The sequence below is a fragment of the Agelaius tricolor genome, unplaced genomic scaffold (assembly GCF_023055355.1).
Source record: "Agelaius tricolor isolate 1412-34295 unplaced genomic scaffold, bAgeTri1.0.p SCAF_8, whole genome shotgun sequence".
In the NCBI taxonomy this organism is placed as follows: domain Eukaryota; kingdom Metazoa; phylum Chordata; class Aves; order Passeriformes; family Icteridae; genus Agelaius; species Agelaius tricolor.
The window spans coordinates 19,220,657-19,247,251 of NW_027269268.1; the positions used below are offsets into that span (position 1 = coordinate 19,220,657).

At 39.7% G+C, this 26,595-nt stretch overlaps 1 protein-coding gene across 3 annotated transcripts in view; it reads right to left on the minus strand.

The window, feature by feature from the left end:
• The window catches only part of NFKB1 (nuclear factor kappa B subunit 1), a 57,672-nt gene extending 33,402 nt beyond the window's left edge, over positions 1 to 24,270 (minus strand). The window contains exons 1-5 of one of the 3 annotated variants that reach the window (XM_071431826.1): positions 24,157 to 24,270; positions 12,820 to 12,872; positions 11,634 to 11,718; positions 4,414 to 4,451; positions 1,989 to 2,087 (exon numbers count right to left, since the gene is read on the minus strand). In XM_071431826.1, the coding sequence (XP_071287927.1) occupies positions 1,989 to 2,087; positions 4,414 to 4,451; positions 11,634 to 11,718; positions 12,820 to 12,864 (267 nt within the window). In that variant the 5' untranslated portion in view covers positions 12,865 to 12,872; positions 24,157 to 24,270. Of the gene's footprint in view, positions 1 to 1,988; positions 2,088 to 4,413; positions 4,455 to 11,633; positions 11,719 to 12,819; positions 12,873 to 23,560; positions 23,700 to 24,156 lie in introns of those variants that run through there. The other 2 variants (XM_071431824.1, XM_071431825.1) reach the window with 2 other exon arrangements.
• Between the last annotated feature and the right edge of the window lie 2,325 nt (positions 24,271 to 26,595).

Sequence of the window (26,595 nt, forward strand, 5' to 3'; positions counted from 1 at the left end):
GCAGATCCCAACATGAACTGCACTGACCATACCATGGCCAAGGGTTTAAAGATCTGTCACAAAACCTCATTTTTTACAGTACAGCCAAAGCTCATGTTACTGTCCTTTCACTGCACTGTGATCAACTACTGTAGGTTTTACAGTGAAAACATTGGCACGAGAGTAAAAAAAAACCACCAAAAAATAAAAATAAAATTAAAAAAAAAACCAAACCAAAACAAAAAACCCCAACGCAACAAAAAATTGCAATTTTCAATTGTGCTCCGCTCAGTTAAGACAAAGTGAGCACATTCTGACAAAACACAGAATAGACTTACAGGAAAAGGTGTGAAACACTTCTGTCTTTCCTGGCACCACTTGAATCAAGAACAGGCACTAACAAGCAATGGCCTTGAGGAATTTACTTGTGTTCCCTTGCCAGCCTCTCCCAGCAGGTGTTGCCATGTGGGGATTTGTACTGGGGAAAAAAACCCAGATGCACACAGTGGGATGGGAGGGAAGGGAAGGGATCTGTGTGTGTGTAAGCTATAGATGAAATTAAAAAGTGATGATCAATGAAATTAGAGGGTTTGATGGAAAGCCAAAGAACATTTTGCTTTCTACTTTACTCAAGGAGAAAATCCATTTCCCGTTTAACTCCTTGTCATACTATTGTGTGACCTACCACACCTTTATGAAGTATCACTTGTATTATTATCATTGCAGATTGGATCAGAATCCAAAGATCTGAAGTAAATGATTTTATATCTGAACATTCCAGTGAAATTTCATTCATTGGTTCCTCATTACTGTCAAAATAGGAAAGAAAAAAGCAAGTAGATAATTTGCCTGGGCTAGTAATTTTTCCTAAGAGTTTTGCAAGGCTATATGAAATCAGTTTTCCCAGCTTCTTAATTCACAAAACTACCAGCCTAGGCTACCTCAGCCAGTGCTGTTTATTTTCCATGATATTATGCTTACACTAGTGCATTAGGAGATGCAACTGTTCCAAACTCCAGCCTTTCCCAAGAACTGCAGACAAACTACACACACACCGAGGAGAACAACCAGGAGTGGCACACACCAAGGCAGAGGTTTATTGCTTACCACTCTTCCCTCCCCTTCTTTCCCCATGAAGGCATAAGAGAGCACCAGGATTAGAATATATTAAGAAATAACACCAGAATTAGAATACATTAACCCTGCTCCTCATGAGAATTTGCAGTGCACCAGTTCAAATATGTAATGAACTAAGAAGACCAAGGCTTGCTTTTAAGTTAAAAATACTGAAAAGACACAGTGTAGCTTTTCCACACTTCCACAGAAAAAAAAATTGCTGCAAGAAACATAGGCAAATACAATCCTCCAGTCCCAGAATGATTAATCACTTTTCTAATCTTCATACTAAGCCTCCATAGAACATTTCTTTGATTAACATATTTTAATTTTTTTTTTCCAGAGGAGAAAAAAAACCCCACAAAAAAGTTCAGTGAACACCTGAACATAACACTGTTCCTATTAAAATCAGAGGTTCTATGTTACTTTAAAGAAATTAAGTTCCTAAGAATGGAGTACCCTAGAGATATTGAATAAGGAGTAACATGAACAGGAAAAAAAAAAGAAAACTTGGTAAAAAGCATCCTAGAGTGAGATGGAATAACTAAGCAGACTCATGCTTTGCAATGGAAATGGAGCAACAGAGCAGCTCAAGCCTTGCTAAAACTGCACCTTAAGGAAGAGCTCCATTAGTCTGCACAATGGTAGTGAGGTAGTAGGTGCAGATAACTTACTGCTTAACTGTTGGCAGACAAAAACAGTGCCAAAACAAACCCACACATCTTAAGACAACTTTATTTTCAAAATCAAATTTGAACATCGGGATTGAAATGTAGCCTGTCGTGAGCAGCTTCATACAAATTTGTTGTATGTTGCTATGCAATAAGGCCCTATACACATCCATATGATGACACTGGCATTGACTTTGCAGCATTAATGCTTTATGTCCTTACTTTGACCTGAGGGTATGATTTTTTGTTCTTTTCACTAGAAGCACCAGGAAGTCCACCATGCGAAGGCCCTTCACACACGTATCGGAAACGAAATCCCCTCTGTGGAACAAAGGAAAAGAAACTTGAAAACTGTACAGAAACAGAGCCAAAAGAGAAACAGCACACACAGAGATGAACACACCCACAAACAAGGCTTGCCCAAATGGAAAAGTTACAATTGTTCATTCATGAAATGCTGGTTAACAAAGCATTGCTGAACTGTAGCCCTAGAGAACCTCTTCTATTTTCACTTTAACACTCAGCAGCAACCTCATATTTTTCTTTTGGTTAAGTGAAGATATTTTGAAACAGAGAACTATTTATACTCTTAAAATAGGATAAAAATTCACATGTAGAGAATGCAAAAGCAGATACTCTCTCCCAAGACTGCTGCTAAGTAGACAAAATTGGAACAAATAATAAGGAAGTCCAAAGTACCATAAATGAAAGTACAGGGATGAAACATAAACACTTCCTCCTTCTGGGAAAAACATATGAAAGCCGTATCTCTGAGTGAAATCCAGAAACAGCATGAAAGCTTCAGGGGACTCTGGCTGTTTTTCATCTCAGCTACAGATGTCTTTAAATAGATATCTGAATATACTTTAGAGAACTGCAGGATATTGAAAACCAGTCCAGAACACAGCTCTCCATCAACTCCATTGTTGAACATCCCCTTTATTTTACATGGCAATCAATAAAGCATGACAGATGCAACTCTTAATTGAAGGTGTCTGGTAACTAACTCTACTTAGCAATATATTTCATGTGGTCCTCAATTTTGCTTTCAGATCTACCCTTGAGGCCTACAAGCTCTGGCAAAATCTCCATCTTATATAGGGGTCCCAGTGTCCAAATAGCACCAGTTAATGTAGCCTTTTCCAAGAACCATTCAGCTTCTTTCTAGTAGTAGACCACTCTGAATTCAAAGTCTGTATTAGCTGAATGTGAACAACATGCCTTAAAATTACTCCATAAGCAGAAGCTTCAGTACCTATCTCACAAAAGCTAAGAACTTGTTTACCAAGCAAATGTAAACTTCTATGACTTTTATTCAGACCTAACCAATTCCCTTCCTAAGGTGAACTGAGTGACCCAGAGTTCTGTGTGTTGATCAAGTTGATCAAAAGACAAAGCAACCTCTGTGAAAGGCAGATCACCCTCTGCAATCAGGACCCATCACTCTGCTGATGGATCACCCTCACCACCCTGCTATAAGCCCCTGCCCTACCCCATGAGAGGAGCCCCTTGCTGAGAAGTCACACATGGGAACAAAGGTTTCTCCTTATGGACGGTGCACTGCAGGCCCCACCATGCAACGGCATGGCCTGATTTGGGATGAACTCAAAACAATGAGGAAGATGCAGCATATTCTTCCAAGAGTTCACAGTACACTGCTGTTCCACTTAGTGCTGTGATGAAGAGCCCTATTCCTGGAGGGATGCTCCAGCACAAAAATGTCTTTGGTGTGTGATTGAAACCAATGTTCTCCACTGCCTCCTGCCAGGAAGAATGGATTGCAGTATGTTTCTGCAGAAGACCAAGAGGAGGATGGGACAGCTTTTAGCCACTGTCTTCCCCTGTTTACTGAACAGCTCTATAAGGGAGGATTTTGGTCAATTCACTGGGACAGACAGAAAAGGCACCTCCATACTGTAACAGCTTCAGGAGGAATCCTTGTTGTTGTTCTTCCACCAGCCAAAGGGGAACAATACCCAGGCACACTTCAGGGCAATCTTTACCCAGCAATGATTTGTACATCAGTTGCATGAAAACTAACCAGTGCATTGAAATGATTTCTCTGCAGTTAGAGGAGCATAGATCACTGTTTGCCACCTAACAGAAAAAAAGTTTCATTGGAGTACTTATCTTCATTTTTCTTTGATTATTCAAAACAGACAACCATAATGAAAAGAATCTCAAAGGACAACTGCATTTCTTTACAACAACTAAACACAAGTCAGAAGTTCCTGTAACTTGGGAATTAAGTGTTTTTATTTTTAACTTCTTGTGTTTCAAAAACTATAAAACAAATCCTAAAAAATTTTTGTGTTTGATCTACTAGTTTATGTTCCCAAATACTGGGGTACTGAAACAGCCACTTTTAAGATGAAGAATCTATAATTAGCAAGGCATATTTTTAAAACCCTTAGGGTTGGTTTTTTGCATTATGACACTTCCAGAAAGAGATAAAGAACACAGAACAAAACAGGAAATGCTTTAACTACAAGAGTAAGAGTTAAAACTCCTCATGTTCAAGTGCCCCATTTGTTCTGAGAGCTCAGACTTTTCTGTGCTCTTTTTTATTTAAGTCATAAGTTTATTCAAAGCTGAATGGAGTAATATAGCTACCTTAGACATTTTCAAAATGTAGTCTTGTTCTTACCTGTTTTGGCTGTTCTATGATTTGAAGATATGGTCCATCTGCTAACATAAAAGAAAGAAAGAAAAGTATTAATAGAAATTATATTTCCATTGCTATAATGAATATATAGGTTGTAGGGGTAAGATACTGTCCTTGAATTACTTGAGATAAAATTTTTGAAAGCATCTAAGTCTCTTCAGAACTTAAATTTCAATAAATTATTTAATCGTGTGTCAATCTGTTACTCCCAGCTAAAGATCAGTAGTATAAGAAGAGGAAGATTAAGTCAAAAAAGTTAATTTTACTCAGAGAGCCTAAATGGACAACTGATCACTCAGTTAAAACTTGCAATGGTGAATAAGAACAGGATCCTTCCCTTGCCACTGACAGCAGCCTGGCTTCTTGAGCTAAGGTTAACTTCTGTATTTAAACCCCTTGGGCTCTAGAGACTACACTCACCAGCTTTTGGCCCTAGGGCTTCCTACAGAATAGGTGATTTTGAAAGTCAGGAGACAGCCAATGGGAAGCTCTGAGGCATGGGAATACAGGAGGAATTCAAGCTGTCTCAACATGCCCCAAACAGTCAGAACTGCTTTAAAAAAAATCCTGGAACTGAGAAGACTAAACAATTTACATTCTTTTAATAATTTCAGATACACTTTTAAATATAGTGTTCTGCTGGGCCTCTAAAAACACTGAATACACTCAATTTGACTACAAATACAGACTCTCTTTTGATTGAGCATGGTGCCAATACATAGGATTATGTCCTAATAAAATTCTATTTGTGTCTTTTAAAGAAGGCTTCATTAAACAACTTTCAGTCTCATACAGAGGCTAACTTCATACTATAAACCTCATGCAAAATTCACCAGTCTATATAGGTTTTGAGTAGGCCCTAAATCCAATGAGAATTCAGTGCCCCCAGAGTTAAGCATTCATCACCTGATCAAAGCTTAGCTTCAACTCTGATCATTCAGATTATTTACATCAAGAAGGAAAGTTCTCTGGGTGGATGGCTGTGAAACACCTCTTAAAATGCAAGCCACTGATGAGTCTCAAAACAACAGTTCCAAGAGCTATCATTACTTTCCTCTCTCTTGCTAAGCAGTCAAGATGATTTGTATTTCAATGCTAAATATCTGTTTTCAAAGTAGACCCCAAATGACAGCTTCACTGGGAATAACTAAGTAATATTTTTCCAGCCATATTCCTGTTGGATTTCTGTATTATCAGTTCTACTCTGTTAAAGGTATTAATGCTAAGGAGTTAAACACAGATCTTTACTGGACAAGCTTCTCCCAACATGAAAGTTTGAATAAATACACAATACATGAAATTAGTATTCTGCTACAGCAGTTAGCTGACTCAGCAACTGAACTTCATGTCAAAGTTACATTGCAAATATTAGCAGTCACAACAAATTCACATTTAAAGATAAATTAGTTCTCAAGTCCATCAATTGTACTCTTCTTTGAAAAAGTAAACAGTGCTTCCTGAAGTCATTAAAAACAATTGCCTCAAGACCATATACACATAATCCTGCATTACAAAGCAGGAAAAACAGTTTGGACTTTAAGGACTTTAAAAGAGGCAGAGTAATATTTAGCTTTGGCCTTGTGTTTCAATTTTTGTCTGTAACAGATAGAGTCAAGATGAGCTGAGTTAGGTTTAAGCCATGTATCAGCACTTAAATTTAAGAAGTCTTTTCACAGACCTCTAACCCCCTTCATGCTTTAGGCACCAGAAAAGTTATATTTTAACAATCCAGAAGCCATGTATTTTCTGGGCATTGGCAGAAATAATGCACCTAAAATACAACAGTGTGTAGTTCAACTTTCAACCAAGCCTCCAGGGCATGATCTGCCAAGTAATTGTTCTTTGGCTCTTCTCCTCTCATGAATTCATGTTCAAGACATACATGTTGGGTTAGCATAAAATACTGTTGCTTTCTCTCAAACATTAGCCAGAAAAGAAGTGGCTTTATCCAATGGCTAAATGGCTGCAGAAGTCCCCCAGGACACATCACACCCAAGTTACAGCTTTTCCTCAGAATAAGGAAATACAAACTCCTAAGAGAGGCATGTACACTATCTTGGCACATGGGAAAACTAAAGAAAAATGCTTCATACCACTGAAATGGTTTTCCTTGTGAAAACTCAGGAAAATTGAAAACTTAGGACTGTGGTTATTCTGACCTCTTCGAAAAAAAGGTTTTAAAAAGCATACAAATATGCTGATAAAAAAATCATGTTTTATATACCAGCACTAGAAAAGTGAAAAAAAGATGCAGCGTAAATGTACAAAGCCAAATTAGATGTCTGTTATCATTAAGCCACATTATACAAATAACATAGCAATGTACTTAAAACAGTTTTGTGAGGTCTTATTTTAACCTTTGGGTTCTATGACTAAAGATTTTCCTTTTTATTTTTTTAACAGTGGCTAAGTAATTCTCTGGTATAGCATCTGAACCAGACACAAATAACAGTACTGAGAAGGCATTCTAATGCAAAGCACCTCATAATATCTGAAATGCTACTTAAAAATAAACCAGCAATGTTCAAGAAAACATCCATGCATAAATGGCATATTGTTTTGATTATAAAAAGGATTTTATTAGTGAAAGGTCTCATATAGCTGTTTTCACTGAACTCTGAATATTCCCAGAGGCACATTACACAGCCTAACACTGGCTATGTGTGATTCCTTCTTTCTCTCATCCTTTCCCATGGGGAAAAGAAAACACATTTAGTGTTTTGCACACAGCAGTTTTTAATATTTTGTTTCTATCAGTAGGCTTGTCTTTGTCTCAGCAGACAAAGAGCAGGAACCTGATGATGAACACCTTGTAAGGGGAACTAAAAATGATGAGATTTGTGATGATCCTTTGCTCCATCCTGGAAGGTGCTTGCTTTAAGTTCTTGTTTAAGGAGCAACCCCCTTTTAAATGCTGAACAGCCACAAGAAGGAACACTACTTATGCATAGCTTATGTTCTACTATTGCCCTACAGAGAGGCTGAAGGACACGATCATGGAGCTGGCTCTAACACAGGCAGGGCTCTCAGGGTTGCCAAGAGCCAGGTTTTGACAGGAGTGTCCCTGGTGCTTTGCCTGGCACTGCTGCAGCTGGGAGGCCAAGAACCACAACATGCAGTCCCCCAGCCTGAAGGGGATTTGCCACATCCTGGCCATGCTCGAGGGCTTCTTTTTCTGTCTTCTCGCCTCGGTTGCCACAGAGCAACTCGCATCCCACTCCACTCTGAGTCACAGTCCCACTTCCCCACGTCTTCTTCAACTGCCAAGTTTCTTCATTTTCCTTCCTGCCTGAGTCAGAGGCCCTCCAGCCCCTTGACACTCCCACCACTTGCATTCTTTCTTCCTCTTGACAGGCCTCACCCTACACACACACACTTCCAAAGGAGCACCCATCCTAGGCTCCCCCTTGATTCCTTCTTCCCACCATAGCAAAGTCAAGGAAAAAGAGGTCTCTGAGGCTGGTGGGATATCTCTGCAAGCCTGCCAACTCTGTTGGACTAGTGGGATCCTGTGTCTAACAGCTTTCTGAGTACCTAAAACCATTCAATGTAACCTGCAACAACCTGTGAACAAGCATCATCCCTCACATCCTCTCTGCTGGTGGGCCACCAGAACAGGCATCTCACCCTTGTAATTGCTGTTTTCTCTGTGGACATGGATGGAAAAGCTCATAGCCTGTAGGTTTTGATTGTTAAGTCCCATAAACTCTCTTGTGTCCATTCTGGCAGTGGTACCTTGCTGCTAAAAGCTCAGACTGGAGACCTAGTGCCTTATCCTTCCTGAAGGCCTGTTGTAGCATTTGCATGTCCTACCCCTGAGGGATTCCCCTGCACAGGAATACTCTCTTGAATCCCAGCTCTTCAGTTCAAAGCATGATGTTTAAAGCAAATGGCACATAAGACTTTGTTTAACCTCTTCCCTTGGTTCACTCTTCCAAACACGAGCACAGGAGTTCTAGAAAAACACCAGAAACTGTATGGAAGTCTGCCCAAGCTCCTGAGGATTAGGGCCACTACTGTGGAACAGGGAAAATGAACACTCATCTCATTTTCAGTGGTGGTCTAGTTTCCTTGAACCTCTAACATTATCTCTCTTTAAAAAAATATATAAGTGCCTTCTTTTTCCCTCTATAACCTCATTTTTCACAGCAAGTGTCACAGAGAGTTGGACAAAGGAGGTTAAAGAAACAGCAGAAAATTAATTTTAGCAGCCTCCAGGCAATACTGCTCAGCTCCTAATGGCTCTGCTTCAACTTCAAAGTTTTAAAAACACACCACCTTAATGCCAAGAGCTAGTTAGACCAGAGCCTCTCGAAGCCAGAACAACTACACAATTCCCAAACCCACCTCTAACTGGGGCATGTTACATGGCTGTAGATGGCCTTGGATCATCATGAGGGAGAACAGAACATCCAAAATTACAAACCTCTTAGCTCAGAGCTCTGCCCATTTCCTCTCCTTCCTATTCAAAGGCATCACTTTGTTTCTCCACTACACAGTGGACGTCCCACTGATGTGCACCTGCTTTTACTCTACGTAAATACATGCTGTGGTTAATGCTCCCTCCATCCCCAATGCCACTAAGGATCAGTACCTAACCTACCTAATCAAAGGCAGCATACTTCCCAGCAAGCCAAAGAAGAGGCTGGTTTCATGAGGTACTGCGTTTTCTGCTGGTAAAACTTGATCCACATAACTACTGCAACTTTAGAGCCAAAGTAAGAAAAAAAACCTAATTTTTATTTAAAACAGGCATATGAGAGAGGAAAAGAAGCAAAGACACTTGAGCATTGACAATGATGTTGAGAAAATCAGTGCCCCACCATCTCAAAGGTTTTCTACTATTACTGTAAACATTAATGTGGCAGCAGAACATCCATCACCAGAAAGTCCCCAAATTCCCCAGCTGCTTGTTGATTCAGCCCCACTGGCACGACACAGCAATCCACGGTTACACATTAAACCTGTCTGCCATGTAATGGGTCTGACATTGCCTTTATGGATGCACAGACTGAAAGATATAGGCACCACAGCCAGATCATGAGGAACAATTCATGTCTTTGCTTTTTCCTGCCTTAATCATCCATCTGTCCTTGAGAAAAATCCTTTTATTTCACTCTCTCCATATCTCAACTGGAAGTACTTCTGGAAAACCCCACATGACTTTTTTAACTGACTTTGCTGAAGAGAAAGAAATCATTAGTCCCTGCTTGAAAACCACTAAAGTAGAAAATAAAAAATATTATACTATCTTTTAACTGAAGGACCAGTCCACAGTAACAATGCAGCATATTTTCAAGAAGGGAAGGAAATAAATATTATTGGGATACTGTTCAAGAAACAAACAAACCAACTGCAGCATCATCAGATGCAGCTGAAATGATCAACCCTTTTCGAAAATTTTTTTTTTAACTTTTTGTTTGTGATAACATGAAATCCATGATCTGTTACTGAATCCCATTTTGTGCACAAGGAACTTGCCACCTATACTGCAGCAGTAGACAAGAGCAGTTGCACTTATAAATAAAAAAGCCTTTTTTGAAACAATTTTTCAAATTAAGGACAGAGCCAGACTTAGCCCAGTAAGAGTTTTCTGTGGCTGCAGAACTCAGTGAATCCTTGACTCCCTGACATGTTTTTGAAAACAGCTGTTTTCTACTTTAGATGATAGTTATCCGAAAATTAGCTTTATATATCTGATAATTTGTATGGAATGAGTCTGCCATGAAGGTACAGGTAAAAGAGCTCATTACAGGGAAATTTCAATAACCTTATTTGTTCAAAAGAAGCTGGGAGAAAAAATCCCTTGGTCTATAATACCCAATCCCTTCAATACAACACAGACAAATCTTACTGAATAATCTTATCTGCCTTAATAAAAATACACTGTAAACAAATGATTGCAACATTCATTTGCTGGATGTTTTTCCATATTTGTCATGAGCTTTGCTCATGAGAACATTTTATCTTGAAACAAAATTATCTTTTGATCCTTTCTTGCTACTACTCTTTTAAGAAAACAAGAAAACACTAAAACAGTTAGCTTGCTTTAATTTTTATTCTATAAGCAGCCTTTATTGTTACTTTAGGATGGAATTTTACCTGTGAAGGAAAACGTTAAATGCTTATATCATTCTACCCTTAACACCTTCACTGCTGTGAAGTGTATCAAACACTGCCATCAGAAGTGGTTTGCACTTTCAACCAAAGAGAGTCATTTGCTATACATAAGGCACCAGCTACATCCTGATACAACAGAGTCAAACAGATAAGAGAAAGTTGTCATGGTAAAAGACTTGAACAGCTATATTGGAGCTATATTTTGAGAAAAAATTCCTAATTTTAAATTAAATTTTATTTCCTTCTTCCTTTTGTATCAGTTGTTCTAATAGACTAAGCAGGAGAAAAGAGTTTTCCAAATTCATGCGAGAAGTAATATTCCTAAAGAACTTTAATAAGCAAAACCAGACCAAGTTTGATCAAGCAGCTGATATTAACTGAGCTATAAAAAACTTGCAATTGTTCATACTATTCTGGAAGAATACTGTAAGAGCTGCTTATCAGACCTTTGCAGAACACTTATTTTCAGTGGTTTGTTGCAAAATTTGTCTGAGCTTTCAAACTAGTGTTATTGTTCAGGAAATTGTCAGGTGCTTCTAATACCACACTGCCACTTCACAGGAAACAGAGAAGTCACTGTGAAGGAAAAACACATTTGAATGGTACAGGAAGTTAATATTCTCTGCATTTTATTACTGAAAAACAAGCACCTTAAGAGCTACTACAACTAATGCAACAGCATTCAAAAGGAAAAGAAGCACATGGTGCAGTCTGCAAACTGGCAATAGCAACATATAACTCACTGAAGGTTCAAATTCAGAAAAAAGCCTCAACAAAGAAATTTATAAAATTGGGCCACTCAAAGCTCTTTGGTCACTGTGCTGGTTTCACCTGGGAAACTGCTGAAACTTTCAGTTTCTGTACAAGCCACAAGAAAATCCGATTTGTCTCACTGCTGAAAGTTTCACGAGGGAAAGAAAGATGCAAAAAGATGTAATAAAAAACCTAGTTCACAACTTGCAATCTACTATTATGACACACAAGTTGGTAAATAAAAAAGGCTCTGAAAAGAACTCCTCAAAAGAAAACAAACAGGAAGAATCAGCAGGACAATGGCACCATCAAATAGTAAGGGTTCCTACCTGTTCGTAGTGGTAAGTCTGCAGTGATGTAATTGGTACTGTTAAATAAAGCATTCATTCCCATGAACTGATCCACTGCAAACATCTATATTGAAAGAAAATACTCTTCATTATTACATATATACACAGTTGCATAAAACATCTATCAGCAAAGCACTTTAAAGTTCTTTGCAAATATTGAGACTGCAAACTCCTTGCTGAATTACACAAACATTTTATAGCAATTTTATTTTTGCTGGCAACAGCATTGCAAGCAGAGCTGACAGCACCAACCCAAGTTTCACCAGAATCACGAGACCACACCAACCTCAGCACAGTTTCTAAACACCCATTTTGCTTACCTGCACTAACAGCTATAAATCCTAAAGAGCTTATGCAGTAAATTCTGAAAATCTAACCTGATGTCTTGCCCAAAGCCTTGCTAAGAACCTGTGAGTTTTCATTTCCACTTTTCTGATTAAACCCCACCAGACTACATTCATTATGTAAATATATTTACAAGCTCTAATGCAAGTGTGGTTTTGTTTTTTTTTTTTAAACCCTGATATGTCTTAACTTACTGTAATTGTTGTCAGGTATAAATCTATCTTTTTCCAAAGTGGAGCAAGCATAAAGGAGAAAACAGTTGCTTTTTGAAAATTAAGGTGAATAGAAATGACCTGTTCTTCACTTAAACTTTTCACCCATGCACCATTCTCACAGTTCAAGTAATTTATGGAATGATCTAAGAAGATCAGGAAGAGCTCCTGAAGAGCTAGGTCTGTGGATCTGTGTGAGTGAAGGAACATTTTAGTGATCACTGTCAATGCCAACATCACAAAAATTTACACAAAAGGGCCTTTTAGGACATAAGGGGTTTTATTTTCAGAAATACTCCAATGTCTACCACAAAAGAAATTCCAGAGCAAGTGTCACCGGCATGCAGGGCATAAAAATAAGGGTTTTTTTCCAATTGCTTATTTCAGCAGGCCTAGATTTCCTTCCCATTTCAGCCATTTAACTAGTGAAGGCACTTTACAGGTCACACAAAAACCAGCTTAGGGAAAAAAGCCCTGATTTCTGCCAATGCAGAATGATTTTCCATGTCCATATTAAGTCTAGGAAATGACAAGACAATAGGAGAGAAGGCCTAAACAGACAGCTAGGAGAGGATACAGGGATACTGAAAACATAGAAATTCACTTACTTGGGGATCATTTACTCCCATAATATAGGAATCTTCTGCTGCCATTTTAAGTCCTGAAACACAAAAACATGATTAGAACTCCCGTTTTTTTTTTCCAATGTAGAGCAATAGTGAAGCCTGGAAAGCATTCAGAGTTAAAAGCCCAATCTCAGACATTTTTTATTTTACTCATAAAATTAATGATTTCTAAAATACTTCTAAAATTCCTCATTATTTGGAAGGGGCAATGTAAGGACAAGATAGGCTACAGCTAGGATTTTCCATTGCCTATTGCCAAGAAATTAAAAATTACAGTCAAAGTCCAGAAGTCAAAATTTCTTATTATCAGGAACTGATTCTGTCTTTGCTTTGGCTATTCTGCCATTAGACTTTAGGCAACATCATTACCATAGAAACAGCAGAACTCTTCATTTGTACACAATAAAACGAACATTATGAGCATTCATGAATGAACTCTAACAGTTTTCTTATTAAGTACTACTAAATGCAAATAAAGATGCCCAAGAAAGAACAGACACTATCAAAAAAATTTAAATAAAACCAGGATTCTATTATTGACTAATTTTGGACACCTTTATTTCCAGGGTTCCACAAGTGCTTAGCACACACAACAACTCTGTGCTGACAATGACAATTATGGATGCACAGCATCCATCACAACTCTTTCTCACAGGTCTACATGTGAATTCTGGACACTGGAAAAGTTTAGCTTGGTTCGTTTTACTGGGACCAGTAGTGGGCCAGTAGCAGAACCTGTGAATTTTCTGAGGAATTTATTAGGTTTGTTAGAAGATATTAGTATTAGTGTTACTTCCTTTCATGTAGATGTTATTAAAAGAATTTACAATTTCACCTATGCTGAGCTCACTAAATAAGGCTCTCCAAGAGAGTATCTGAAAATAACAGTAGGGCTATTTCAAGAGAGTCATGTTTGCATTCAACAGACACTAAATAAGGTCAATAACTAACAGAAGGCAGAAACAGGTCACTGGCCCTCATATTCCACCACTGTGAACAAGAGCCATGTTTTCCAGCAAAGAGAACTGTGAAAACCTACTGCACTACCAAAGAGAGGTGCAAGAGATCAGTAAGTCATCAAAGAAAAACTGAGTCGCCCTGTACCTCCTACAGGAACTAGAAAGGCAATTATCAAAAGGAAAATTGGAATACTTGGGTACTTCACCTAGATGGAGGCTCAACTCTGCTTGTTAACAATCTCCAAAGACAAGTCACCCATCCCCACAAAGTAGAAAATGTAAATAAAAATAAAATGGAGAAATAGGAGACACTTAATGCACAGATGACTTCAATGAAAAAGATGTTTATGTGGGTACAACTGCTTTTTAGCCTAGAAAATAAAAGTACCCACCTGACTGTAAATCAATTTTCGAAATATTTACAGGGCAATATTTATTCATAGTATTTGTTCAAATATCAAATAACTGATCATAAGATTTCAGTCAAAAATTAGTAACAGATAGAACAAGCAGCCAATGTGACTCGTGCTGTACAACAGGATTTCAGCAAGATAAAAAAACACCAGTCAATCACATTAGCTCACAGGCACATTCCACAAAGCATTATTTTCATCAACCATTTGCCATTGTTATTATTCATCTTTATGGAAAAAGTCAACATACAAAGCGTGATAAAACCTTCAGGATACAACAAAATTTACTAAGATGCTTTTATTTGCCTTCTGTTCCATAGAAAAAATATAAATAACATTATCAATTTCAGTCAATCACTGAAATTACTTGTAACATTTTTTGTCAAACACTTCTTACTGAAAGGCGTAGATATTACAGAAAACAATCTGAAGACCTCAATAGCCAGCTTTTTTTTTACAAAGTGTCAGAAAATACCCACCCTCTTGTTACACCCTGATTAGGTAACTGAGTGCAAATGACAGATTTCTTCTGCATAAATAGAATAAAAACTAGCTCCTAAAAATCTTGTTTTGTAATGTCCCATATTTAAATACTTAAAATTTCATCAGTCGCATATGCAAAATTGTGTTCCAAAATCTTGAGGTTACCACGTGACATGGTAAACATGCTTGTTCAGAAAAATAAAATATTCTGAGGAGCTAACATGAATGGCATCTGCCCACTTGCCTGTTTGCTCTATATAAATATATATACTTTGCCAAACTTTCAAACAAAGCATCTCACAGCTTCTTCTGTAAGCCACAGGATAAATATAATAGTAGGTTCTATTTTCTTTGCCCAATTCTAGCTCCTCAGGCTGCACCTCTTTCCCTCCAGCAGAACTCTGGGGGCAGTGTCCTCACACCTGCCACACTTCTGGTCACACCTACACTTCTACAATACATGACTTTCCAAAAGTGGAAAAATAGCACAGAGGCATTACTTCTGAAAACTTTTCACTTAAAGTATTTTGATGTAAAAATTAGAACCCATTAAGGAAAAAAACCCCCTGCATCCATCTGAATCAGTCCTTCAGTTTCACCTTTTGAAAACAGTAATTTCTGGCTTTTTGGCTGATGCAGTGAACATAGTGACACCAAAACAACAGCCTTTAAAGATGTTCCCCCTGCAGTGCGATGTTCAGCTCTGGGCTCTTCAGCACCAGGACCACATGGACCTGCTGGATTAAGTCCAGAGGAGGCGATGAAGATGCTCAGAGTGCTGGAGCACCTCTCCTGCAGAACAGCTGGGAGAGCTGGGGCTGTTCAGCCTGGAGAAGAAAAAGCTTCAGGGAAACCTTAAAGCACTTTCCAGTACCTGAGGAGGGCTTCCAGGAAAGCTGGAGAGGGACTTTTCACAAGGACAGCATGAGGGGGAATGACTTTAAACTGACAGAGGGTGGGATTAGATTGGATATAAGGAAGAAATCCTCCACTGTGAGGGTGGCAAGGCACCAGAACGGGTTGCCCAGAGAAGCTGTGGCTGCCCTATGCCTGGAAGTGTCAGGTTGGATGGGGCTTGGAGCAATTTGGAAAATTTATGGTAGCAGAAGGTGTCTCCACCCAGGGAATTTGGGGGGGTTGGGACTAGATGATCTTTGAGGTTCCTTCCAACCCAAACTACTTCATTATTCCATGAACATGACCCTTGGAAGCAGCAAGGTAACTACTGACATAGCACCCAGCCAGCTGTAGGTAGGTAGGTACTAATGAATGCCTAACCAGGTACTAAACACAACCTCTCTCACATCAGAAGTGCAGATGCCCCTTAACTTGAGATCTTTCATGTTCAGATCAGCTGCACTGCTTGAGGGAGGGGTTACAGACATTTCTCTGGCCTGAACGCTAAGCCAGTTTATTATGAACAGATTATAATTTAGATGTGCAAACATACACCTTTGTGTATGTAAACTCACACTTAATTGCCTTATCAGGGTCTAGACAAAGATTAACCCAGCTGTTTAAAATAACCCTTCTACATGACTGAAAACACTATGAAACACTGAAAACCTTCTAAATGACAGTTTCACTATGTTTTGTCCTCTCCAAAGCCAAACAGATAACAAAAGTGTTCTGGGAGCCCTACCTTCAAATAACCACTTGTGTCCTTAGGATTTATTAAGTTCACAAATCCGTACACTTCCTCTTACATGAAAATTGATACAAATCCACAAAGTCACATGATCAAAACCCCAAAAAGACACAGAAAAATAGACCCTAGCACTACCTGTGTGGCCTCTAATTGGCCTCTTCCCTTACTGCTCCAGTTTCTAAGCACCTTTCCCATTTGCATCAGGTGGTAAGATTAGCATCTACCTCAAGCAGCTTTGTTCATTCTCTCATTATATGAGCTGTATTATGGGTCAGGGATTGCCACCTCTCTCATTTGAAGATGACTGGAATAAAATTGCTTTGTGGAAGTTCATGTTATTATAGATGCCTGCTTCCTGCATATTCCTCCAAGTCCTACAAATTGTACTGCAAACTAGAATCTACAATAAAAAAATACCCCAACACCTGCAGACCACAATTAACCACAGCAGTCTCCACCCTGGAGATCATCTAAAGTTTTCCAGATAATGGGGCACAGGAAACTAGACATTTCAATTCACAGTATTTAGAAGTGTGAAAATTCAAAGTTCAGTGAAGAAACTTCATTTAGCTCCTAGGAAAGGAAAACAACAGGAAAACATAAAATCCAGCTAAACTTGCCCAAACCCACACAATTATACCTTCTGAGAATAAGTGTGGGATATGTGTGCATGTGGATACATATTCCTTTCCCTTCACAGCAGGTCAATTGCCATTGTGAAAACGGTTTAAATAGAAAGAAAAAGAGAAAAAACCTAGGAAGTCATGTATACACATACAGGAGATGACTCTGTTGCACCAAACAACCAAGCAAACCTAATGGCAGGTACTTTGCACCACTGCTCCTCCTTAATAACCAAATGATACAAGGTACAAGTGGCACAGCTGGAAGAACATGATTTATTGTATTCTAAGTATTTGTTCTAAAGCTTCAAAAGGAGCAGCCATTTAAAATGAAAACAACATAATTAATGTAGGAATGCTGTAATCAACAAGAATTCTCATTTCTCTTATCTCAATCATTTTATTTCACAGCTCTTCCCTGTTATTCTCCCACATTCACTGTGTCTGTTTACCTTTTAAAAACCAAATTTCGCTCTCCAACTGTTTCAGCCCCCCTGATTCTTCAAGGGTACAGATCCTTCCCTTTACTTCCCTTCAACTTTCCAGCCTGAATTTTAAGCATGAGGTGAACCCTTGTTCTTTTTGACACCAATATCCAATCCAATCCCTAAAAACTTGGAATGGGACTTCTCCCTTTCTACAGACAAACATGATCTTTATCACCCAGTTCATTGCACTTGAGAACTGAAATTAGTGTGATAGATGTTCTTCCACAAGGAAATTTATTTAAACCATCTCTTAGTTCATGACATGTTTTACATCATCCTGTTCTCACCTTTCAAGGCTGGGATTCAGAATGCAAGCCTCACAATAGGAAACTCAACTACTACACCTCAACCGACTTGATAAACTGAAAGAAAAACTCTTCCTGAAAGTTTTCTAGCAGAGTGCTTTTTCTCTTTAGCCTGGCTTTCACTGGAATTTACTGGTTTAAAAAAAAATTCTTTAACAGGACACTGAATTAAATGAATTAAATTCAGTGTGGTTATGCTCTTAGCCTGTTTATTTTGCTTTCTAAAAATAGAGAGGAATAAGGAGGAAAATGAAGCAAAGATGTGTCTCTTTCATATATTGTAAGTATATTTTTACTACATCAGGGCTATGAAGTGTGGTGATGATCTCATTATAGAGAACTATATTTTTAGGAACAGCACCAAATTTTCAGAATTCCTGTAGCAACTATGAAGTACTGAGGTAGAAACAGTAAGTGCTGTATTGTACAGACAGGACAACCTGTTTAACCTGCTGTTGCTTCTTTAACTTTAGGTGGCAACTATCCATCCTTGAGCCTCAGTCTTCCATCCTTTGCAAAACATAATCTGTATCTGTATAGGGACAATTGTTTCAGAGATTTGCATTTCCCAAACAGAGATGCTGGGAAAAGGTATTGTGCAATAGACTCTTTGGGTTGCTGGGTCAGGGCTGGCAGCAGGACAAGAGCTGCTGAGATGATTTTGGCTGGGGACCAGAGCAGGATCTGCTCTGACAAAGCAGAGATAGGATCCACGCTGTTCAGTTTCAACATTTCACCACTGCAATCCCTTCGAAGCCAGAATGCTGCCACCCCTTTCCCTGCCCAGCCTTTTCACCTTGCTTCTGGCCACCTCTCCACTTCAACCAGCACTTCATTTCCCTTGGAACCCAGTTATTCTGCCCAGAGTTCCAGAAGTACAGCTCCAGAGCACAGAACTCTGAATTCAAAGTAAGAGACGAGAAAGAGCTAATGTATTCTGTATTATACAAAGTAAACAGAACTCAAATATTAAGGGAACATCATGCATACTTTCACCCACAATATTGGCATAGATGTCTTCAGGACAAACACTAAAGAAAAATATGTTCAAAAACACACGAAATGATTGTTAACTTGCTCATGTTGACAAAGCCACATCTATTATGTTATTTTGAAGGGATGAAATAGATTTGAAATTTGCCTTCAGATGTCAAAATGTTTACTACTATTTCTTCTCCCAGCTACGGCTTCAATACCTGGGGGGTCTAGGGAGCTGTTTTAAGGAAACAACACTCAATTTTCACCAAAGTGGCATAAGGAAGTTGTATTTTTCACATTCCTTCTGGTACTTCAAAGATGTGTAATCTCTCAACAAAGATTTGAGTGCAATTTCTCATATACAAGTGCAAAAAGTTTGTACAGAGAAACATTTTGATCAAAGATTCTAATTTCCTCTGCAGAATTTTTGTCATCCACACACTGTTGCAGCTGCAATAACACTACATAACCCTAAATGGCACTGTTTGTTTTTCTAATATAACAACCCAAATTGCCTCCTCTTGTGACTAATTAAGCCTGCTTATTATTTCCTGTTGGGTGGGACCTGGCAGTTGTGTTTATGTATTTTTGATTTTTTTTAATTGCTGAAGTTAAAATTTTCAAGTATTTTCAGCCATGAGCAGATGCATTACTTGACAACAGTATAAAAAGTACAGAATATTTTGGAAATTAAATAAATCACAAGTACTTGAGATTTCACAAGTGTGGTGCTCTAAATCAGAATTGTTGGGTGCATAATTATTTTATGAAACCGAGAACCAAATTTATTATAGCATGTAACAACTAAGTCTGAAGAAAAACACAGTGTAAGAAAATTTCCTTGTCAAAGAGTAACTGGACTACCTAAAAGATATTCTATTAGCTATGTTTGCAAACAGAATTTTTGTTTTATTCCTTTCCCAAGTATCAAAGTAGTGAATTAATATGTCAAGAGGAAATACTAAAATGCCATAAACATACAAACTGTTTTTCCATGATATTGTTGGAATAAAGTTAGAATGTTTTTGTTAAAACACATTCAAAGCAACTTAAACCAAAGGAATAAACAGTATTCAAATATATGGCAAACATATTCTGGTACATGTATAATGCTAAGTAGATGTAAAAATACTGAGGTTTAACACAGAAAAACAGCTGTAGTAACTACATTGTATTTTAGCCATGCGGGGTGCTAATGTTACTTGAATTCCTGAATATGATGTTAAAATGCTGTAACTTTTTCTTCCAGATTAAGATCAATCACTGAATGTTCTTTGCAAATAGCTCTAGCTCCTATAAAAGCTGTTCATCAAAGTAAAATTTTAACTTAAGAAGCCACACACACCCATTTAATAAGCCTGAAGTGTGATGAATCATTAATATTAGGCTGCAAACCTGTCCCTATATTTTTTTTCCTTTCCACAGGGGTAGAGGGGGCACGGGAAGAACAGCGTTTCTGAGAAGCCAAGCACCGCGTAACCCCCAGCTGCAGAAGTTCATCTCACACAAGGTTTGCTCTCTCACCAGGTACAGTCACACGGGCTCTGGGCTCCTACTGAAGACACAGTCCCTCACTTAATAAGCAGGAAATAGCCAGGGCTGTTTCCACTGCAATCACAAAGGTGAACTAAGGGATTCTCAGTGTCCTTTTGGTTCTGAACAGCCACTGCAAACATCATGTGACAGAATCAACTGCTTAAACAGCACCAGTAAGGGGAACCAAACAGGTAGAGCTGAGTCCAGCACCATCACAGTCATACCCAGTTTTCAAATCTACAGATGCAGAGTGGGTAACTAAGGTTTAGTTTTTTGCTTTTTCCAAAGAAATTGCAAAACTCCTGCAGTCCCAATGTTGTACAGTAACTTATGACACAACAAAACTCACTTGGATTAAACTACTAAGACCAAAAACCCACCTGCTTCCTTTGTTTATACTTTGTGTGCTAAAATCTGCCCGAGTCTAAGTGGATGGAAACATGACGTCTAGAAGAAACAAAAAAATAAAGCCAAACTCAAGCAACAAAACGCCAAACAAACGCAAACCACACAACTCAGACATACTTTGCTCTTGACCTGCTGACAGTTTGCTTGGAGGACACAATGAAACATGGGGGTATTTCAGTTGACTATTTTAAATGAAGGGGGGAAAAAAAAGTGTATCTACCTGCCCCTGCTTTTCAAAAGAACACAGGAGTTGAAAGGGGGAAATAATGCTTGGAGCAGAAGCTTCCTCCCTGCACATGATCTGTCAGCTTCACCTAAGTGCTAAACAAAGGATTTTACCTTGAGACCATAATAACTTGAAACATCTTTTAAGGCCTTACTTTTGAAACTGTCAACAGTGCTTCATCAAAATACATGTTCAAATGAAAGCACTGAAGAAGATTCACCGAATTATTTCTATGCTCAAAGTTAGATGCAAACTTAGTGCCTGACTGACCTAAGGGCACAGTTAATGACAACCATAATTACGATCTTATCAACACAGAACTTCATAAAAGGTTCACAGCTTATTTAAAGGACATCAAATTACAACTTCCACTTCTAAAATACCTCTGTCAGAGCTGAAAGTGACCAAACCCAGGAACCGCTTTTTTCATTACCTGCCTGAAACATTCATAATCTTCTCTTTGTTTTATAATAGCTGGGTTATTTTGTCAGAGAACCAAAAGAAAGCTATCAGTATGTTGAAAGAAAGGATTTTTAACTAACTGTAGAGTTTTCATTAGTTGCTTACATAAACAAGTAACAACTTTCTTTATGACTGATACTTTTGAACTTAGAGTTGGCAAACACACACAGCACTGAAAGGTGAAAGTATTTTAGCAAGCACTGTTTGAAGCAATCTATGAAAACACAGGAGAATTAACCAGCATCTCTGTGAATTTTCTCAGCACTAGCTATATCAAAAAGCCAACTGTAAGTCAGTAAAAGATATATTGTCTTTCACTGTATCTTTGCAATTTCAAAAATGAACATCTACTTTGCATTACAAGCACCTTCTATAGTAAAGACTCACAGGCCTTCAAACTTAGTTCCTGTCCTTCCAGAGTCAGCAATATGCACAATAATATGAATTGCTAACTGAACATATTTCTGGAGTTGGCATGTATTCATTGAGAAAGTGGCATGGGAAGGTTTTGGAAAAGGCAGCAATGAAAAGGAAACTCAAAAATCTATTAATTAGTAAATTTATGTCAATAATATTTATTTGTAGGTATCTATTATTGAAGTCACATAATGCCACCTCAAGGAAAAAGTAAATTAAATTTATTATTGAATTTTTGGAAGTAAAATTTTAAAATAAACTTACATTTATTATTTAAATTAATTTTCAAAAGTAAAATACACAGTAACAGAGAAACAACCAGAACTGCTATTTTTCAACAAATGAAGCAGGAAATCTTCAAATGTGCACATAAATGAAACACCACTCTCTCTCCCTCTTACTCCTTTTCTCTGTCCCAGCACTTTTATCCAGCAAACTCTTCTGATTTAAAAATAAATACTACAAAAACATTACCAAGGTGTTGCTGGAACAAAGTAAATACAGAAAGGAAGTTAATCTGTTACAACACTGTTTTTTAAAAACATACAACACAGTGCAAAGCGATATAAAGCTGTTCTGTTTTATAATCTTAACTCAAAATGTATTCATATCTTGCATGAGAAAATAAATACATTTTTTGATGACTCTGCCACTGACTGACATTTCTTTCTTTATAAAGAGGACAAAGGGTGGAACGAAAAAAAGCTTTTTCCCTTCTGTTTTGTATTTCAAATTAAGTTCTTTAACATATCTTGCACAGATTTCAGCCCTGAGATTCCCCAAAATCTCCACATTCTGTGGCACATCCTGACAACAGTATTTCAGCGTAACTGTTAGTTAAATCCTCGGGCCAGGGAAAATTACGGAACAGAGCATCTGTTTCTGGATGGTTGCAGGCTACTTTTTTCTCTTTCATTTTCTCATAAACTGTAGTAATTTCTGTAGATTACAAAACATTGCAGACAGGATGCTGTCTTAGAATGACGTCTTGGTTAACGCTTTCCTAGAACGGGCAGCTACTTTCTTTCACGAAAGACCAGAGATGCTTTGATTGAAATACTACTTCAAAAGTTGATACCACACAGTACATAGCAGAGAAACTCCAGATGTCAATAAAATCGAAGTGCTCTATTTTCAACCCTGTTCCGTGAGCTTGACAGTGCTGGTGGCAGCACCCTGCAGCATGTAAGGCACAAGGCAATAGAGCAAAGAATTCATCCACTGTTCTCTGTGAACAGAGTAAGTGAAAAGAGGACTTCTGGAGCACAAAACATGCCGAATATAATCAGCACTTTAAAACCCTTTAAAAAATCATGATAACAATTATCTGTATTTCCTTTAAAACGTTATTCTTAAGCAAAGATTTTGAGCATTTTAAGACAGGAAGTTGAAATGCAGCAGATGATCCCTTGCCTCCAAAGTCTTATTCCCCAAATGCTCACAGGCACTGAGATTTACTTATTTTGAAAATACGCAGCAGTACACACATGATGATAATGGCCCAAGAGCACATACCTCATGTCACAGAAACAATACTCCGATTCACATTCACGTAAAATAAGTCTATTGAAGCGCTCCTTCACCAAAGTTACCATCAAAGCAGAAAGACCCATTATATGAAAAAAAAAAAATTGTGAAGATGAGAAGTTCGATATTCTTGGGTTTCAAGGTCAAATGTAACCGAGAAATCAGTGCAGTAATACTCCCCGTCGCGACGAGAACTTTTCGGTTTCACCACTTGCAACTAAATTACCTTTAAACCCTCACTATTTCGTACCTTTTAACAGAGTCTGCGGCACTCTCGGGCAGCACCCAAGACGAGGTCACCCAGAGCTGCCGGTACCAACCCGAGTTTTCGTGGTGACCACCCGCACTGCCGAGCCCGGCCGGCGACCGTGCCCTGCCCCGGCTCAGCACGTACGTGTGTCACCTTCGAAACCAAAAGCGACAAAAGCAGCACCTCCTTTGCCTACGAGCACCCGCTGTGCGAGCGCCACAAGCTGGGCTTGCAAATTTCGTTCACTTTGCTGTCAGGGACACCCCTTCCCTGGCCAGGAAGACCCCGGTAACACAGCGGCAGCAAAGCCGGCATCCCGCCCGCTCCCCGGGCTGGCTGCAGGCGACAGCCGCGGCAATCCCTGCCGGCGCCGAGGGCACAGGCGCGGGGCTGGAGCGGGCACAGCCTCCCGCGGCACACCGGAGCTCCGGGGGCTGCCCAGCCCAGCCCAGCCCAGCCCAGCCCAGCGAAATGCCGGCTCCCACCCCGCTGCTGCGGGACGGAGGGAGCACAGCCAGGCGGGCATTGCGGTGAGGACGGGAGACAGGAGAGAAAGAAGGCAGCGAGCGGCGGGCCAGGGGCCGCCTGGGGCTCACCGGGGCAGAGCTGGCGGCGCCTCCTCCTCGTCGCGCTGTGCCGCCGGCGGTCCCTCAGCGCCGCGCCATGTAACACGGCGTGCCGCCGCCCGCCTCCCGGCTCCGCGCGGACTTTCCCCCTCCTTCCCGCCCGCCCCACCGGCGAGGGCACCCGCCCGGCACCGGCCTGCGCAGCCTCCGCCCCTGCCCCCGGCCCGCCGCACTTCCTGGCTGGAAATTCCCGCTGACGCTCCGGCAGCGCGGAGGGCCGCGCGGGCGGGGCCGGGCGGCAGCGGCGGCCGGCGGAGCAGGAGGAGGCGCGGCCGCGGCGGAGCAGGAGCCGGGGAGCTCCTGCCACCGAGCCAGCCGCTGGCCACGGAATCCCCGAGCCGCGGACAGGCCCTCCCGCCCCGGTGAAACCGCGTAAACACGCGGGTCCTTTCATCCCAGGGCAGTCGCCGCCGCCGCCGCAAGGATAATCCCGTCCTTGCCCACGTTCCTTGGCCCACGGCGGCATTCGCGACACCTCTGTGGAGATGGGCCCGACCCGGTGGCTGCCAAAGTTTGTTTGACCTCTAAAAATAAAGTTTGGAAGGGGAGGGAGAGACTCTGCATAGAGTGAATGTAACCCACCTGATGCAGTACCTGGCACTTTCACAGGCACTTCATTAAAGGAAATTTACCAATTCTTACCGCCCGATGACTGACAACATCACTGGGCAGGGAGTACAGGATGCACAGGACCATTTTTGTGTAGATTTACAGAGTTTCTGACAGAGCAGGCTCCCAGGTAACTTGACTTCTGTTGAACAGTGCCAGCCATCAATAATATGATTTTTAATACCAGAGTCCAGGTTTGCAGCATAGTAATCAAGTCTCTCGGACACATTTAACCAAGGCTGAAGCAAGTTAGCTAGTGCCACACTTAAATGCCATGTAAAACAAGTTCAAATATCTTTATGCTGAATCTTAAATGTCTGGTTTGCTAAGGGTGTGTCAAATGACCATCCAGCATAGCTCGCCGAATGTGTGTTTGCACAGAAAGTCAGCTGCACACCTCTGGGGAGTTTTGTTATCCTAAGGCCACATGACATGTGGCTTCACAAATGAGATAAAGAAAACTCATGATTTAAAAGAAGGATTTTAAACCCCCCCCAAATATATAAAAGAGCCAATGAATATGACTGTTACTTCTTTTTTTTTTTTTTTTTTTGCCTTTTTTTTATGCTGAAGCAAGGAATTGTAACCTAGAGTATAAATATGCTCAAAAGGAATAGAGTAAAATCATAGGCCACCTGTTGACTGGAACAAAATGAAATTAACCTACTCCCTTTTACCATAAAGGGAGTAGGTTCAGATGTTACATTTTGTGCCACATCTCTGGGTTGGAGCAGAGAGACACTATTTAAAATGAGTGCTGAGAGTGCAAAAGAGAGCTCAGGATTTTCTCTGCTTTCTTGAGAAATGACATTTCCTACATGTTACACATAAATATGTATGAAGAGAGAGTAATTTCCTTTTTTTGGATTGCCACTCATGCTCTGTGATGCAATTCTAAAAATGCACTCCCCCATTCTCTTCCCGGTACAAACAGGGAGTTGAGAATGACTCAGCATTTCCTAGTAAAATGTGTTTTCCTCATTATATGGGGATATTTCTGGACATTCAAGACCCAATATTAATTATTTTTAATGGAAGAAAATACACTGACTTAATAGGACAAGTGAGGGAAGAATTGTGTCCCAAAGCCCTTGAAGGAGGAAGTCTAGATGGATTTTAAATACAAAGAAGTTTCAAAATAAAATTCATTTGAAAGGAAAGGTGCCATGTCATAGCTAATCAAAGGTGTGCTCACAGGGCAAAACCTGTAGGAACAAGTACCAGGAAATCTGACGAGGTGGATAAGTTCCAAAACTTAAGGAGACTTACCTGGTGGATTTATTTTAAAAGGACATGTATTCAAGTACTCAGGCTCAGCTTTCCCTGTGAAATCTTAAGCAGCTTCCACAAAGATCTAGGTTTTACAATAAAATCCTCTTCTCAATTATGTTTAAAGCATAAATTTGCCTTTTTTAGAGCTTAACACTGTAACTTAAATGTCATTTCTACTGACACCCACAGTAGTGCCAGGCTGTAAGCCCACACTTTGGTAAAATTATCTTCACAGGACACTCAAGATAAATGTACTGCTTTATAGCACAGGATTCCCACTTAAAGTGCAAAAAAATCCTGTTCCAACCACTGAGGAAACCAGGCAGATAATAGAGGCTCAGTGGCTTGCAGTGATGGAGAGCTGCCTATTTCCTGAATAACACTAGTTTCCACTATTGCCATCACATTACTTCAGTGCCTGGACAATGCCAGCCCAGAGATGAAGAGCAGGTGATCACACCTGAACCCAGAGGAGCAAATGCCTGCTCTTGAGCTGAGGGGAGCTGTGTGAAATGGTGGTAGCTGTGT